Source organism: Hemitrygon akajei, chromosome 31, assembly GCF_048418815.1.
Source record: "Hemitrygon akajei chromosome 31, sHemAka1.3, whole genome shotgun sequence".
In the NCBI taxonomy this organism is placed as follows: Eukaryota; Metazoa; Chordata; class Chondrichthyes; order Myliobatiformes; family Dasyatidae; genus Hemitrygon; species Hemitrygon akajei.
This window is the reverse complement of record NC_133154.1, coordinates 3,959,014-3,977,596: the sequence shown is the minus strand read 5'-3', so window position 1 is coordinate 3,977,596 and position 18,583 is coordinate 3,959,014. Positions and strand designations below refer to the sequence as shown.

Genomic DNA, 18,583 nt, shown 5'->3' with positions numbered 1-18,583 from the left:
GTCCGGCTTCTAATTTTCTCCAAGCTTAGACATGACATGATGGAGGAGAGCCAATAGAAAACAGTAGGCGGGTTAGATTCTTTCCAGTGTAGCAAAATAGCTCTCCTAGCCAGTAAAGTTGAAAAGGCTATCATACGTTGAGCGGAAGCAGACACTTTGCTTGCTTCCTCTGGAAAAATCCCAAAAATTGCTGTAAGTGGATTAGGTTGAACATCCACATCTATAACTTTAGAAAATATTCCAAACACATCCCTCCAAAAATTGTTTAAACTTACACATGACCAAAACATATGAGTTAGAGTAGCCACTTTTGCGTTACATCTGTCACAAATAGGGCTTATATTAGGAAAAATATGCGCCAATTTATCTTTGGACATATGGGCCCTGTGTACTATCTTAAACTGAATTAAGATATGGTGTGCGCAGATAGATGAATTATTAACTAGATAATAAATTTTACTCCGTTGATTGTCTGAAAGTGAGTGTTGAAGTTCTACTTCCCAGATGCGTTGAACCCTATCATTAGGCGACATGCAAGCATTCATTAACTGTTTATAAATGATAGCTATTAATAATTTTTGAAAAGGTTTAAGCTGAAAAATAGCATAAGCCAAATTTAAAGAGCAGACCGAGGGGTAATTCGGTAAAAAATCACATAAAAAATTCCTAACCTGTAAATATCTGAAAAAATGTGTTTTAGAGATATCATATTTATCCATTAACTGTGAAAAGGACATTAAACAGTCCTGTAAAAACAAATCTAAAAAAGTTTTTATACCCTTAATTTTCCATGTTAAAAAAGCCTAATCCAAAGTTGATGGTTTAAAAAAGAAAAGAATAAATATTACTAGAAAGTAGAAAATCATTTAATTCAAAAAATCTATGAAACTGAAACCAAATTTTTAAAGTATGTTTAACAATAGGGTTGAGAGCTTTTCTACCTATTCTGGAGAGCGAAAAGGGAAGAGGAGCTCCTAATAAAGAAGCTAACGAAAACCCCATTACTGAATTTTCCTCCAGCTGTAACCATGAAGGGTGATCTTGGTCGTCTATATCATAAGTCCAAGAAGTAATATAACAAATATTAATTGCCCAATAATAAAATCTAAAGTTTGGTAAGGCCAGTCCTCCATCTTTTTTTGGTTTTGCAATAAAAGTTTATTCACTCTAGAACTTTTGTTATTCCAAACATAAGACAAAATCAGAGAATCTATTTGATCAAAAAATGTTTTTGGAACAAAAGAGGGAACTGCTTGAAATATATATAAAAATTTCGGTAGAATAACCATTTTTATAGCATTTATTTGACCTATCAATGACATCGACATAGGTGACCATTTAGAAAGCGCCTGTTGAGTATATTCAACTAAAGGGAAGAAATTATACCTATATAGGTCTTTAAAATTTTTAGTAATTTTGGTACCAAGGTAAGTGAAATGGTTTTTGGCAATATTAAAAGGTATTTGATCATAATAATCAGAATAATTATTAATAGGAAATAATTCACTTAATTAAGTTTATATCCAGAAAAAATACCAAATTCCATAAGTATAGATAACATAAAAGGAATAGATTTCCTAGGATTTGAAATGTAAACTAATAAATCATCTGCATATAATGAAATCTTATGTAATTTATCCCCTCTCCTAATACCCAGCACAGAATTAGAATCCCTAAGAGCAATAGCAAGTGGTTCTAAAGCCAAATTAAATAATAAAGGACCAAGGGGAAAACCCTGACAGGTACCTCTAAATAATCTAAAGTAAGGAGACTTTTGATTATTAGTTAAAACCACAGCTACCGGGGCCTGATAAATCAATTTAATCTTGGAAATAAATCCTGGACCAAAATTAAACTTCTTCAAAACCTGAAATAGATAAGGCCACTCCACCCTATCAAAGGCTTTCTCTGCATCCAAAGATACAATACATTCAGTTTCTTTGGCTGAGGGGGAATAAATAATATTTAACAATCTTCAAATATTAAAATGTGAGTACCTATTTTTTATAAATCCTGTTTGATTGTTTGAGATAACATTAGGCAAGATATTCTCAAGCCTATTTGCTAGAATCTTAGAGAGGATTTTAAAATCTACATTCAATAAAGAAATAGGTCTATAGGATACACATTCCAGTGGGTCGTTTCCTTTTTTTGGAATCAATGAAATTAATGCCTCATAAAAAGTTTTAGGAAGGTTCCCAGAGGATGTAGAATCGGTAAACGTTTGATGAAGATGTGGTATAAGCATTTCATGAAAAGTCTTGTAAAATTCTACCGTATAACCATCAGGTCCTGGAGCTTTACCTAATTGCATAGAGGATATAGCCTTGGCTATCTCCTCTTGTTTAGTAGGTGCATCTAACATATCAACATCTTGAATCGTAATTTGAGGTATGTTTAACCTTTGCAAAAATCTATTCATAATAATAGTGCTATCAGAGAATTCAGATTTATAAAGGTTAGAATAGAAGTCCATAAATATCTTATTAATTTCATAAGGATCTAAAGTTTCTGTTCTATCTGGTCGATGAATTTTTAAAATCTGTCTTCTGACCATCCCAGCCTTTAACTGACCCGCTAAAAGTTTAGCAGATTTTTCCCCATGTATATAAAATAAACTTTTAGATTTAAAAATTTGCTGTTCAATGGGAAAGGTTGGAAGCAAGTCATACTCTGATTGAAGTTCGACCCTTTCTTTATAAAAGTCTTCAGTAGATTTAACTGTATACGCTTTATCTATCTGTTTAATTTTATTAATAAGAACTGACAATTATGCTTTAGTTTTCTTTCTCAAGGCTGCTGAATATGAGATTATCTGTCCGCTAAGAAAAGATTTCAACGTGTCCCATATAACCAAATTTGACATTCCTTCTGGATTTAAACAACAATTAAAGTCACCACCCATGATCAGCTTATATTCATTGAAATTCGGTAACTCAGAAAAAAGTTTCTTAAGAAAATCAGAATTATCTACATTAGGTGCGTATACACACACCAGAGCTACCTTTTGCTCGCATAATAAACCAGTAACAATTAAATATCTTCCAATCGAATCAGTAGTAGTATTAAAGAGTACAAAAGGGATTTTGGGGCTAAGAAATATAGAAACGCCTCTTGTTTTACTATCCGACAGCGAGTGAAATAGAGGTCCTTTCCAAAAGCATCCTGTTTTCGTACATGATTTTCTTGCGCAAAAATAATATCTGCATTAAGTGTTTTTAATTTCTTAAAAATCTTTTTACGCTTAATGGGGTGATTGACACCGTTCCAATTCCAAGATATTATATTGATTTTATTAACATCCATGTTTAAATTTGTATTTAATATTATATAAAAGAAATGTTACGCAAGTACAGATTAAACCTAAAGGCGCAGGTACAACCAGAAGGAGTGACGCATTTATGAAAGAGAAATCCATCAAAAGAACTGCCCAATCAAAAGAACTACTCTAATAGACCCCTCCCCCCTCCTTCTCCCAAGAGATAGAAACTAAGGAACCGATAGGCTGGTCCCATGCTGACTAATAACACTTAACCCCGTTCTGCATCTTGCAGCTCCATATATTAAAATAAAGCAAAGATCCCACGGAAAATAGCCATAATAAAAGACACAAGCAGAATTCAACTATTATAGTGTTATGTCTAACATTAATAAAAACATAATCAACAACGGCCATTTTAGAATCAGCTAAAATAGCTTAAGCACATATTCATTAAAGTACAATACTATAAAGGTTCCCTACAAGACAGTTGTATATATACTAATTATTAATAAGGTAAAAAAAATTAAATCAGCCACGTCCCATACCAAAGAATGAAAAGGTATAGAATGTACTTAACTCAGAAGCTCCATAAACAACTCATACAGCAAATACTTCAAAATTGCCTATTGAGTAATCGGAATAACTTTAATATTTTATTCAGTAGGCTTAACTTTAAGATTTTTAATATACTCCCATCCCTCCTGAGGAGAGTAGATTCTCAGTGACTGAGATTTTTCAGGAAAAATTATAAGCTTTGCTGGAAAGCGAAGGGAGGGGTTTAAATCTAATTCATACATTTCACTCATAACTTCTCGATATTTCTTTCTTTTGGCTAAGATTTCAGGAGGATAGTCTTCAACTATACAAATCTGCGTTGAATTAAAGATTAATTTCCGCTTCTTTCTGGCTTCTCAAAGAATAGCTTCTTTAGTCGTATAATGCAAAGAAAGTACAACTACTCGAGGACGTAATTCGGGTGAACGCCGAGAAAATGGAATTCTGTGGGCTCTGTCGATTAAGGGGCTAGTTTCAAGGGTCTCATTGAAAAGTGAGTACAACATATCTGAAATGAATTTTAACAGATCGCCAGCTTCAGTATTTTCAGGCAGTCCCAAAATACGCAGATTCTGCCAACGCCCTCTTCTATCTAAATCAACCATTCTTTTCTTCGTTTTAGATAGTTCCGAGGTAATTTCATTGATTTTATTTTCCATCGACGATATCTTCATCCCTTGATCTTTAATAGTTTGCTTGAATAGATCATGCTCAGTCTCAACTCGGGTTGTAGTCTGCTGAAGTGTCTGAAGTCCAAGTTTTCCAGAGAGTCTTGAATCGTAGAAATAGCTTTTTCAAGCTTCCCGTTTGAACTGACCAGCTTATCAATTTTAATATTAAGCGATCCAAATTCCGATTTCATGTCCTGTATTGAAGAAAATATTCCTGCTAGTGTAACAGGTTCCTCCGTTTCCTTGGTTTGTTCCGTTTGCTCCGTTTCAGGGAAAGTCTTGCCGCTTCTCAGTTCAATACCAGAATGACTTTTTTCGGCCATTGTAATTAAGTCGTAAATCCTTCAGTACAAATAATAAAACCTTCAGTAGAAGTAATAAATCATCAAAACTAAAAAGGATCTGTCAGTGGGATATAAAATATATTAAAAGAGAGAGAGCCCTAGGAATGCGACCTACTCCATATGCTACAAAATGGAGAATCCGATGTTTTTAAATCAGGAAATTTCACCAATGCCTCTACTTTCTGAGGAGGCTGAAAAGAGCTGGACTGCGCACGTCTATACTCACATTGTTCTAAAGATGCGCTGTAGAGAACATCCTGCATGGTGCTGGGAACTGCATCCACAAATCTACAACAGGTACTCCAAACTGCCCAACCTATCACCAGCATCAGTCTAGCCACCATCAAGGACATAAACACAGAAAGCTGCTGGGGAAGGGCCAGTAACATCATGAAGGATCCCGCCACCCCTGCTCACGGTCTGTCTGTCCCACCCCCATCAGGGAGGCGGCTACGTAGCATCCAGGCCAGGACCACCAGACTCAAAACCAGTTACTTTCCCCAAGCAGTGAGGCTGACCCAACCCCTCCACACCCAAGCACCGCTAGCCATTTCCTATCAGTCACCCTATGTACAGACACGTCTGCGTCCAGTGTCACTTCATGGACATACAATCAATCAATGTGTATAACCTGACTTATGTATTTATATTTATTCTGTTTCTATTATTGCCTTCTTTATCCTATTGTGTTTTTTATGTTGCATTGGATCCGGAGTAACAATTACTTTAATCTCATTTATACTTGCGTACGGGAAATGACATCAAACAGTCTTGAATCTCACTATTTATATGAACCCAGCGCTGTAGGGTTGTTCAAGGAGTTTGCCTGCCTGTAAAAAGCATTCTATTTGAAGAACATGCCAAGTGTGAAGAGGGAATGATGTAATGTCTCTGCAGAAATGCCACATCCCCACTGATTGCTGGGATCCTCCAGCCCACGGCCAGGCAGAGTGGGGAAGGAGACTTGGGATGGAACTGCGAGCGTCGAGGTCACGAGCCAGTCAGCTGCAGGTCCCACGTAAGGAGTGGAATGAGTCCACCGTCCGAGGCCACTCAGCCCATCATGCATAGCCTGTCCCTTCACTCTGCGGAAGACTCTATGGTTCCCATATTGGCCCCATAAACCACTTCATAATCTGGAGGCCTGGCACGAAGACAGGTCATCCTCAATACCAAGGGACAGCAGACGCAGAAGATTGACAATGAACATAGCCCAAGGTTGCTTATCCTACACTGTTGTATTATTAGACCATGAGACACAGGAACACAATTAAACCATTTGACCCATTGAATCTGCTCTGCCATTCCATCATGGCTGATTTATTATCCCTCTCAACCCCATTCTCTTGCCTCTCCCCATAATCTTTGGCATCCTGACTAATCAAGAACTTATCAACCTCCGCTTTAAATATACTCAATGAGTTGGGCTCCACAGATTCGCCTCCTTCTGGAGAAATACCTCCTCATCTCTGTTCCAAAGGAACATCCTTGTACTCTGAGGCTGTGCCTTCTGGTCCTAGACTACCCCACTATAGGAAACATCCTCTCCACACCCACTCTATCTGTGTCCTCCGGTCCTAGACTCCCCCACTATAGGAAACATCCTCTCCACACCCACTCTATCTGTGTCCTCCGGTCCTAGACTCTCCCACTATAGGAAACATCCTCTCCACACCCACTCTATCTGTGTCCTCTGGTCCTAGACTCCCCCACTATAGGAAACATCTTCTCCACACCCACTCTATCTGTGTCCTCTGGTCCTAGACTCCCCCACTATAGGAAACATCCTCTCCACATCCACTCTATCTGTGTCCTCTGGTCCTAGACTCCCCCACTATAGGAAACATCCTCTCCACATCCACTCTATCTGTGTCCTCTGGTCCTAGACACCCCCACTATAGAAAACATCCTCTCCACATCTACTCTGTCTAGGCCTTTCGATATTCTGAAAAGACTTTGAAAGTTACTAACTAACAGAGGTCAGGGTGCTTAGAGAGCTGCCACCAGCATTTTGTGTGTTGCTTGAATTTCCAGCATCTGCAGATTTCCCCGTGTTTACATTCAGATTGCTGCTGTAATCTTCAGAAGAAATAGAGTCCTACAGCAAGGATACAGGCCCCTTGACCTATCTAGTCCATGTCATTCTGATCTTCTGCCTAGTCCCATCACCTACACAAAGGCCATATCCCTCTAAACCCATGTACCCATCTAAACTTTGAAATACCTGGACCAGTGCTGATCTGTGTGGTCGAACTCCAGTCACTCCAGGGTCCCTCGTAGCAGTCAGGTTCTTTTGGGCTGCAGTCAACTCTTGCTCGCACTCGGACTACGTACTGGCTGGACGGTTCCAGGGAGTGTTTCGGCAGGATGAATGATTTGGTGTCTTGGGGAATTGCCTTCACCTTGGAATCCTAGAAGAGGGAAATTCAATGATGTTAACCTTCAGCGTGGTGGAAACAGCCCATATAGATACATTTCATCCAAATAAATCCTAAAATCTCCATTAGTGATTGTAACCTTCTCTTCCTTCCACTTCTTTGTTGAGGAATACAAAATGATGAAGCATATCAATAGGGTGAATACATGCAGGTATTTTCCCCTCAGCTTGGCTGAATTTGGAAATAAAGGTCACAGGTTAACGGTGAAAGGTGAAATATCTAAAGGAACTTTTTCTTTCAGAGGGTGGTATGAGTGTGAAACGAGCTGCCAGCAGATGGAAGTTCAGTAATAATTCTTCAGAGAAGGTTGGATGGGTACATTGAAGAGATGCTAATGGAGGACAGGAAGATGGGACAGCAGAAGGCTAGGCTGGCATGGACTGGATGGGCTGAAGGGCCTAATTCTGTGTTCTCTCTTCTCTTGATCACCCAGCCCCTCCTAATCTATAAAGCCCCCCCTCCCCATCACCTCGTTTCTTCCTCCTTCTCCACCCACTCCACCTGCGCACTTCCTCCACTGGGTCCTCACCCTTTACTATTCCCACCTCCCTTATTTGGTTCCATTCTCCACCTCACTCTCCCATCAGATTCCACCATCCTCAGCCCTTTCTGTCAGCTCCCAGCCCTCAGTTATTATTTCCACACTTCCAAGCATCCGCCATCAAGGGCCCACGCCCTCCTCGCCATGCTCTCTGCCCCCTGCTGTCATCAGGAAGGAGGTACAGGGGCCTCAGGTCCCACACCACCAGGTTCAGCAGCAGTTATTGCCCTTCAACTATCAGGCTTTTGAACCAACGTGGAGAACTTCACTCAACTCAACACTGAACTGTTTCCACAATCTATGGCGAGCGGGCAGGAGAATGGGGTTGAGGGGGAATAACTGTGACCCTTCTCCTGTACTGCAGGGCTTAGTAGCTAGGCCACACGTGAAGGCCAGGAGCTGGACTTGGCTGTCAGAGGCTATTTGAGACGCACACCATTGGGAGCATCTAATGGGTAGTGGGAGCTTACCCCCATTACCACCCCTGGCTGTAACAACCTCTGTCCTAAAAGAACATCATTCTATACTGAGGCTGCCCCCTCAGGTCCTAGACTTCCCCCGCTATAGGAAACATCCTCTCCATATCCACTCGTGCACACATAATTTCCACAACCGTAGGCATAAGCTTGTGCATCAGCACTTGCCGACAGAGATGGGGGTGACTGGCATCGGTCTTCACATACCTCCCAAGATGCATTCTTCTTCTTGTAGTTGATCTCATAGTTTAACTTGTATACTCTGGTGCTGTCCCATTCCAGCTGAAATCTCCCGTCAGTCAACTCCTTTGACTTCAAATTGAAAGGGGCAATTGGTTTAACTAATAAACAAAAGATCACAAGTAAAGAATTAATCCATCTATCAATCTCCCTATCTCCTTCTTTCTTTTGAGTTAGCACGGAATAGGCCCTTCCGGCCCTTAGAGCCAGGCCTCCCAACAATTGCCACGATCTAACCCTGATCTAATCCCAGAGCAATTCACAACGACCACTTAATCTACCAACCAGTACGTCTTGGACTGTGGGAGGAAACCGGAGCTCCTGGAGAAAGCCCACACCGATTGCTGATTGGCATGGCTCGAAGGATCAGAAGGGCCTATTCTGCGCTGTATCACAAAATAAATAAATTAACCGAGGGAAGGATTAGGCCATTCTATCAGATTACTATCTAAATGGAGTCAAGTTAGGAAAAGGGGAAGTACAACAAGATCTAGGTGTTCTTGTTCATCAGTCACTGAAAGCAAGCATGCAGGTACAGCAGGCAGTGAAGAAAGCTAATGGCATGCTGGCTTTTATAACAAGAGGAATTGAGTATAGGAGTAAAGAGGTCCTTCTGCAGCTGTCCAGGGCCCTGGTGAGACCCCACCTGGAGTATTGTGTGCAGTTTTGGTCTCCAAATTTGAGAAAGGACATTCTTGCTATTGAGGGAGTGCAGCGTAGGTTAATTCCTGGAATGGCGGGACTGTCATATGTTGAAAGATTGGAGCGACTGGGCTTGTATACACTGGAATTTAGAAGGATGAGAGGGGATCTGATTGAAACATATAAGATTATTAAGGGATTGGACACGCTGGAGGCAGGAAGCATGTTCCCGCTGATGGGTGAGTCCAGAACTAGAGGCCACAGTTTAAGAATAAGGGGTAGGCCATTTAGAACAGAGATGCGGAAAAACTTTTTCACCCAGAGAGTGGTGGATATGTGGAATGCTCTGCCCCAGAAGGCAGTGGAGGCCAAGTCTCTGGATACATTCAAGAGAGAGTTAGATAGAGTTCTTATAGATAGCGGGGTCAAGGGATATGGGGAGAGGGCAGGAACGGGGGTACTGATTGTGTATGATCAGCCATGATCACACTGAATGGCGGTGCTGGCTAGAAGGGCTGAATGGCCTACTCCTGCACCTACTGTCTATTGTCTATTCAGCCCATCAAGCCTACCCCACTATTCAATATGATCATGGCTGACCAAAGTTCAAAGTAAAATTATTATCAAAGTACATATATGTCACCATAGACTACCTTGAGAATCATTTTCTTGCAGGAAAATAAAAAGAAAATAGAATTTTATGATTGAAGATTGAATAGGTTAAGACTTATTTCCTGGAATGTAGAAGACGGCGAGGAGATTTGACAGTGGGATACAAAATTATGAGGGGTGTGGATAGGGTAAATGCAAGCAGGTTTTTCCACTGAGGCTGGGTGGGACAACAACCAGAGGTCATGGGTTAAGGGTGAAAGGTGAAAGTTTAAGGGAAACCTCTTCACTCAGAGGGGGTGAGTGTACGGAACAAGTTGCCAGCACAAGTGGTAGATGTGAGCTTGATTTCAACGTTTAAGAGGTGTTACATGGATGGTAGGGGTGTGGAGGGCTATGGTCCCGGTGCAGGTTGATGGGAGTAAGCAGCTTAAATGGTTCAGCACGGTCTAGATGGGCCAAAAGGCCCGTTTCTGTGCTGTACTTTTATGACTCTCTGAGTCTATGCAGCATCCCCACTGCAACAAGGTGGGAGTTGATAAATCTCTGAGCAGGAACATCTGCAGTGACTGCAAAGATAAAGATTAGCTTCACGTGTCACCAACCCAGCACAGTCTGAGGATGAGCTGGGTTGCCATGTTCCTGGTGATAACGTAGCATTCCCACAACTCACTAACCCTAACCTGTCCCTCAGAATGTGCGAGGGAACCGGAGCGCCTGGAAAAATCCCGGACAGTCACAGGGAGAACATACGGTACAAACCCCTTACAGACAGTGACGGGAATTGAGTCCCAATCTTACAGCCGGCGCTGTACAGCATTACGCTAATCGTTACGTCACCCTGAAGGCCTGTGAGTGAACTCACTGTTTTTAGAAGGCTTGTATCTCATCGACTGCTCGACGAGCTTCAGGAACACCTCGTAATTCTCCAGGCCTTCCTGGTCAGGCACAGTTATGTTACAGCGATGAACCGTGAGGTGTGGGTAAATGTGGACTGTCTCGGATGCCCGACATGCCTGCGCCCTGGAAAGGAAGAAAGGATGCTAATTAATGAGAAGCTCGGTGTTGTCCTTACAGTGCAGAAACTGTCCCTTCAGCTGAACTGCTCCTTGCTGACCAAGATGGTTTTCCAAGCTGGTCCCAGTTGTTTGTGTTTGGCCAATTTCCTTCCCATGGATCTATGGTAGAAGTAGATAGTAAGAGATATTTAGGCAGGGAATGGGGAGATTGGGGTCGTATGCAGACACAGGGGATTGGAATCAGGGTCAGTAAGACATGATGGGCTGAATGGCCTGTTCTTGTGTTCTGCAGTTCAGGATCCTTTACTCCCGGTTGAAGAAAGGTCAGCGAGCCCCCGTTGGGTAAGGGAAACGCTTCAAAGATAACACCAACATCAGCCTGAAAAAAATTCAACAAAACTGGGAAGACATAGCAGCTGGTGCACCTGGAGGAAACCTGTTCAAGAGGGAGCGGAACTATAGGAGATTGACCTCCGCTGGGCCGCAGACAACAAGAGGGAGCGGAACTACACGAGAGCGACCTCCGCTGGGCCGCAGACAACAAGAGGGAGCGGAACTACATGAGATCGACCTCCGCTGGGCCGCAGACGACAAGAGGGAGCGGAACTACAGGAGATCGACCTCCGCTAGGCCGCAGACAACAAGAGGGAGCGGAACTACAGGAGATCGACCTCCGCTGGGCCGCAGACGACAAGAGGGAGTGGAACTACACGAGATCGACCTCCGCTGGGCCGCAGACGACAAGAGGGAGCGGAACTACACGAGATCGACCTCCGCTGGGCCGCAGACGACAAGAGGGAGCGGAACTACAGGAGATCGACCTCCGCTGGGCTGCAGACAACAAGAGGGAGCGGAACTACACGAGATCGACCTCCGCTGGGCCGCAGACAACAAGAGGGAGCGGAACTACACGAGATCGACCTCCGCTGGGCCGCAGACAACAAGAGGGAGTGGAACTACACGAGATCGACCTCCGCTGGGCCGCAGACAACAAGAGGGAGCGGAACTACACGAGAGCGACCTCCGCTGGGCCGCAGACGACAAGAGGGAGCAGAACTACACGAGATCGACCTCCGCTGGGCCGCAGACAACAAGAGGGAGCGGAACTACACGAGAGTGACCTCCACTGGGCCGCAGACAACAAGAGGGAGCGGAACTACACGAGATCGACCTCCGCTGGGCCGCAGACAACAAGAGGGAGCGGAACTACACGAGATCGACCTCCGCTGGGCCGCAGACAACAAGAGGGAGCGGAACTACACGAGATTGACCTCCGCTGGGCCGCAGACAACAAGAGGGAGCGGAACTACACGAAAGTGACCTCCGCTGGGCCGCAGACAACAAGAGGGAGCGGAACTACATGAGATCGACCTCCGCTGGGCCACAGACAACAAGAGGGAGCAGAACTACACGAAATCGACCTCAGCTGGGCCGCAGACAACAAGAGGGAGCGGAACTACAGGAGATCAACCTCCGCTGGGCCGCAGAGAACAGGCGGCAGCTGTGAGAGACTAAACAACCAAAAGACCCAACCACCAACACAGTCACCACTTACTCTTGCTCGCACTGCACCAGAACATGTGGAACCAACAGACAACCCCTCACCCTCGACTCAAGTGATTTCATTACCACAACATTCCAAGCATCTCAACAAGTTTGGAATGCCAAGGCTTCGATGTCTATAGACCAAATGTGGGTACAGATGTAAAGGTTAGACTTAGTGGCCTGTAACAACTCTAATTTCCCTCAGATAGCAACCAAGCGGCCCGGGATACTGTCATACCCTTGGAATTTTTTCTAGAGCAGGGAGGCATTAGCTGATGGGGAAAGGTGAGCTGAATGACCTGCCCCCACTCTGAATGGCCTCTGATCTTGTATGATAAAGGACATTTGGGGAGGGGGGGGTGGTTTACGACCAAATTGAGAGCCAGCGTACTTACTCAGAACCGTTGTCCATTCTATAGTGGAGATTGAAGGCAAAATATTTACTGGACTCCTTCAACATCTCCCAAGTGCATTCAATCTGCTGGATCCCGTCGTAGGAACACTGCAGGTTTCGTGGCATCATCTTGGCTTCATCTGTGGAAGGGAGGGAGCGGGCAGGTCGTTAGCATCAGATGGCGGGCGGGGCAGAGTCTCATTTCGAAACTTGCTCACTGAGATGGCAATCCCTCTCTGCAGCTCAGATTTCACCTCTGGCCAGCAGGGGGCAGGGCAGTCCCTTTCTCCCTCACATTGTTTCTCAGCTCACGATTCACTGTACTTGTCACATGTACCTCAAGACATGTGAAACACACCAGCAACCGACACGGGCTGAGGATATGCTGGGGTGGCCTGCAAGCGTCTCCACCCTTTCGACACCAACATAGCATGTCCACAACTGACTAACCCAACCCGTAAATCTTTGGAAGGTGGGAGGAAACTGGGGGACTTGGAAGAAACCCAAGTGGTCACTGTGAGAGTGTACAAACTCCTTACAGTCAGAGGTGGGATTTGAACCCTGATCTGCCGATGTCAGGTGACGTAGAGTGTAACACTAACCGCTATGCTATTGCCCTGTACTCTGCTATACCTTTCAGATTACAGGGCAGATGGGATTGATGAAAAAGCATTGATGGGATGGGCCAAACGGCCTCCTATCATGTTGTAAGAGAATACGAGATTCCCCTTAAATCAGGGGTTCCAAACCTGGGATCCACGAGCCCCTCAGTTAATAGAAGGGGTCATGGCATAAATAAGACTGGGACCTCCACACAGTATCATTTCCTTGGAGGTACAATGCAGAACAGGCCATTCCAATCCTTTGAGCCATGTCGTTAAGTAATCCCCATTTAACTCTAACCTAATCACAGGACAATTTTCAACGAGCAATTGACCTACCTGCTATGTTTTTTAAGACCCTAAGATATAGAAGAAGAATGAGGCTATTTGACCCATCAAGTCTGCTCCACCATTTCAGCCCCAATCCCCCGCCTTCCCTCCAATATCCCTTCATGCCCCAACTAATCAAAGATCTATTAACCTCTGCCTTAAGTATACATAAAGATTTTGCCTCCACAGCCACCTGTGGCAAAGAATTCCACAGATTCACCACTCTCTGGCTAAAGAAATTCCTCCTCATCTTCATTCTAAAAGGATGCCCCTCTATTCTGAGGCTGTGTCCTCTGGTCTTAGATTTGCCACCAGAGGAAACGTCCTCTCCACGTCCACTTTCACTATTTGATAGATTTCAATGAGATCCCCCCTTATTCTTCTGAATTCCAGTGAGTAGAGGCCCAGAGCCGTCAGACACTCCTCTTGTGATACGCCTTTCAATCCTGGAATCATTTTCGTAAACCTCCTTTGAACCCTCTCCAATGTAAACACATCCTTTCTTAGATAAGGGCCCAAATCGAGCACAATACTCCAAGTGAGGCCTCACTTTTGGGGAATGGGAGGAGACCCACCCATTCCTCAGGGAGTATGTTCAGAAGATGCCAGGATTGAACTCTGAGCTGTAATAGTGTCACACTCACCACGACACTACCATCACGCCACGAAACTCAAGGATGAGAACGGTCAGTGGCCCAGGACAACCTGCAGTGTCCCCGAGGCCAGAGATGGACTGAAATGAAGGAGGGATCTCATCTGGCTTAGGGATATTGTCAGCTACTTGATGGTGAGTTATTGTCGGGGTCTGAGATGCTGAATCTAGGCTCAAGAGATAAACTGCTGGGAAATGACACTGCGATGTGAAAAACAAAAAGCTTCCAGCGCTCAGCAGTTCTGTGGGTGAAAACGCCTCCTCAATGAGAGAGGTCAGAGGAGAATGGCCAGTTCGAGCTGACAGGAAGGTGACAGTAACTCAAATAACCACAATTACAACAGTGATGTGCAGAAGAGCATCTCTGAATGCACAATATGTGGACGGGCTGGAGCAAGTCGAAGACCCGGAATATATACTCTGTGTCGACTTTATTAGGTCCAGGCGGTGTTCAATAAAGTGGCCACAAAGAGCACGTTAAACTCTTCCATGGAAGTTTGGAAGATCAACACCTATTAACCATCCTCAGTGCCCTTCGGGAGGGGGGATGAAGCTACCCAGTGATGGGGTGAGATCTTCGGGAGCTTGTTCCAGTCATGGGGATGGGCCAGCAATACCTTTCCAGGTCAGACTGTTGCTCAGATTTTGATTGGCTGCCCAAACAGCGCCTTGTGGGGTTTGGTACTAACTTTGGTCTGTTAACCTGTGAACTCCCCCCTCCCCACTCTCCTTCCCTTCACTTTTCCCCTCCTGTCTTTTCTCATTCCTCATTCTTGTTACCCTTCTCCTCCCTCCTCATGATCTACCGTCACCTCCCTCCTCCTTCCCTTTCTTCCATGGCCCACTCTCCTCCCCCTTCTTCTTCAGCCCTTTGCCTATCACCTCCCAGTTTCTCACTTCATTTCACTTCACTTGACATGTGATGAGGATGTTAGGAGAATTCAGGGTGACTTGGATAGGCTGAGTGAGTGGACAGATACTTGGCAGATGACGTTTAATGTGAATAAGTGTGAGGTTATCCACTTTGGGAGTAAGAACAGGAAGGCAGATTATTATTTGAACGGTGTAGAGTTAGGTAAGGGAGAAATACAAAGAGATCTAGGAGCCCTTGTTCATCAGTCACTGAAGGTGAATGAGCAAGTGCAGCAGGCAGTGAAGAAGGCTAATGGAATGTTGGCCTTTATTACAAAGGGAATTGAGTACAAGAGCAAGGAAATCCTCTTGCATTTGTACAGGGCCCTAGTGAGACCACACCTGGAGTATCGTGTACAGTTTTGGTCTCCAGGGTTAAGGAAGGACATCCTGGCTGTAGAGGAAGTGCAGCGTAGATTCACGAGGTTAATTCCTGGGTTGTCAGGACTGTCTTACGCAGAGAGGTTAGAGAGACTGGGCTTGTACACACTAGAATTAAGGAGATTGAGAGGGGATCTGACTGCAACATATAAGATTATTAAGGGATTGGACAAGATAGAGGCAGGAAATATGTTCCAGATGCTGGGAGAGTCCAGTACCAGAGGTCATGGTTTGAGAATAAGGGGTAGGTCATTTAGGACAGAGTTAAGGAAAAACTTCTTCACCCAGAGAGTTGTGGGGGTCTGGAATGCACTGCGTCGGAAAGCAGTGGAGGCCAATTCTCTGGATGCTTTCAAGAAGGAGCTAGATAGGTATCTTATGGATAGGGGAATCAAGGGATATGGGGACAAGGCAGGAACCGGGTACTGATAGTAGATGATCAGCCATGATCTCAAAATGGTGGTGAAGGCTCGAAGGGCCGAATGGTCTACTTCTGCACCTATTGTCTATTGTCTATTCATTCCCCTCCCCACCCACCCACCTTCCCCCTCACCTCTCACTTACCATCTTCAAATTGCACTTACTATCAAAGAATGTGCAAATGACGCAACCTTGGGATTCACTCGCCTACAGGCAGCCACAAAGCAAGAATCCCCAAAGAACTGAATTAAAGAAAAAAAATAAAAAAAGACCGACACCTCACGCACAAGAGGAAAGGAAAAATAACACAAATCACGCAAATAATTGAAGCAAACAAAAAGATTCTGAACTAAACTGAGTCCCCAGATCCAAACCCCGAAGCAGGCCGGAGTAGGCCCAAGGCCTCGGTTTCAGTTCATCATATTAGCGGGCACAGAGCACAGCAGCCTGGGTGGTCTTCATAGCCTCAGCACCATGGAGATGACCATTGTAGAGAACAAGTGAAATCAGCTCTTGCCTCAGATCCCAACACCACCCTTCCCTTTTCCACCCCCCCACTCCCAACTTCCCTCTTTACTCCTTCCTCATTCTTGTTACCCTCTCACCCCTTCTCTTCTCCTCCCTCCCCAGGTTCTGCCCATCACCTTCCTCTGGTTCCCCCTCCCTTTTTCTTCCATGGTCAACTGTCCCCTCCTGGGTCTTGAACTCCTCCACTCCCTCCAGCACCTGCCCTCTTCCTCTCCAGTCTTGATGAAGGGTCTCAGCCCAAAACGTCAACTTCAGAGACATGAAGATGACGCCTGTAAGTGATGATATGAAAATGATCTCCTCCACAGATGCTGACTGACTTGCTGAGTTTCTCCAGAACCTTGTACGCATAGCTCAAGATTTCCACCATCTGCAGAACTCTCGTGTCAAGCATCTTGCTATACTGGCCCGTTCTGGTTGACGCTACGCCCTTCCCCCACAGACCTCTCTCCAGACTCCCCCCCGGCAGTCACCTGCTCGAGGCTCCGCCTCATTTCTCGCCACATCCCATTGGACGAGCGAGCTCCACACGCTCCAGCGGTCTCCATAGCTGGAGTCTAGCTGCCTCATCCGTACACGAGCAACGTAGGTACTGTTGGCGATCAGAGCTGTGCTCTTGATTGCAAGTTGATTGTCGTTCCCTGTGATGGTTTTGCTCACTGAATTCTGCAGAAGGCAAAAGGGAGAGGTCATTCATTTTCTTTTTGGGGATTGTCACTGGAAGGAGAGACACTTCCCAAAACCTCTAGTTTAGATCTTCATACCTCCAGAGATAAGATCGCTACCTAGTTTAGAGCAACCTGAAGGTCAATTTCTCAGTCCTGGTGGCACTCACTGCCCTGAACCCGCTTCACCTTCATCCACCCTGAGCTGGCATCGTACCTCTGAGGCCACTGCCAGGTCCCTTCCCTTATCTGATCCCCAACGTCCAACCTGCTTGACCCAGACCAATCTTCAGCGCATTCACACGGTCCTTACCTCCCAGGGCTCCCAAGTCCGCTTGTAGCTGACTTCATACTGTAACATTCCCAAGCGTTTGCTGGAGGAATTCCCGGCGTAAACTGTTTCCCAGGACAGTCGGTAGCCCCCTGACGACGAGCCAGCAACAGTCAGGTTGAACGGAGGTTGAAGCTTGACTGAAGGTTGAAAGAATCAAGAATATTAGTTCTGGAGGACGAGCCTTGCCTCTGGTTTTACAAAGTTCAAATGTAAAAGTAAATTAATATCAACGTACATCGACAGTATGTCATCATATACTACCCCGTGTTTCCTTTTCTTGCAGGCATTCCCATTAGAATAACAAAAAACTACACACAAATCCTGACAAACAACCAATGGGTAAAAGAAGAGAAACTGTGCAAATACAAAATAATAATCATGTACACTATTATTTGGATGTCACGGTAGCGTAGAGGTTAGCACAACGCTTTACAGTACCAGCAACCCGGGTTCAATTCCCGCTGCTGCCTGTAAGGAGTTTGTGTGTTCTCCCCGTGAGCACGCGGGTTTCCTCCGGGCGCTCTGGTTTCCTCCCACAGTCCGAAGACGTACCGGTCAGTAGGTTAATTGGTCATTGTAAATTGACCTGCGATTAGGTTAGGGTTAAATCGGGGGATTGCTGGGCGGCGGAAACGAAAGGCCGGAATCTCAATAAACAAATAAATAAATACCCAGACAAATAAGTAAATAGATAGATAAGTGAATGAATAAAACAAACACAGCATGGTGGTGTGGCGGTTAATGAGGCAGTATTGCAGCTTGGGGCGCCAGGGTTCAGGGTTCAATTCCGGCACTCTCTGCAAGGAGTCTCCCTACCTCCCCCTGTGCGATGCATGGGCGCTCCAAAGACAAACTGGGCAGGCTAGTTGGGCATTGTAAATTATTCCACGATCAGGTTAGGGTTAAATCAGGGCTGGGGCGGGGTGGATTGAAAGGCCGAAGGGTCACAAAGTAAATAAATAACACCGAGAACACGAACTGCAGAATCACTGAAAGTGGGTCTGACCGTTGGAATCGGGTGAC

At 44.9% G+C, this 18,583-nt stretch overlaps 1 protein-coding gene across 2 annotated transcripts in view; it reads right to left on the bottom strand.

Annotated features, from left to right (window-relative positions):
• The window catches only part of csf2rb (colony stimulating factor 2 receptor subunit beta), a 68,303-nt gene that overhangs the window by 9,358 nt on the left and 40,362 nt on the right, over positions 1-18,583 (bottom strand). For both annotated transcript variants that reach the window (XM_073033735.1, XM_073033734.1), the window contains exons 5-10: positions 17,540-17,697; positions 17,035-17,227; positions 12,738-12,876; positions 10,644-10,801; positions 8,495-8,628; positions 7,057-7,243 (exon numbers count right to left, since the gene is read on the bottom strand). In XM_073033735.1, coding sequence (XP_072889836.1) covers positions 7,057-7,243; positions 8,495-8,628; positions 10,644-10,801; positions 12,738-12,876; positions 17,035-17,227; positions 17,540-17,697 — 969 coding nt within the window. The remainder of the gene's footprint in view (positions 1-7,056; positions 7,244-8,494; positions 8,629-10,643; positions 10,802-12,737; positions 12,877-17,034; positions 17,228-17,539; positions 17,698-18,583) is intronic.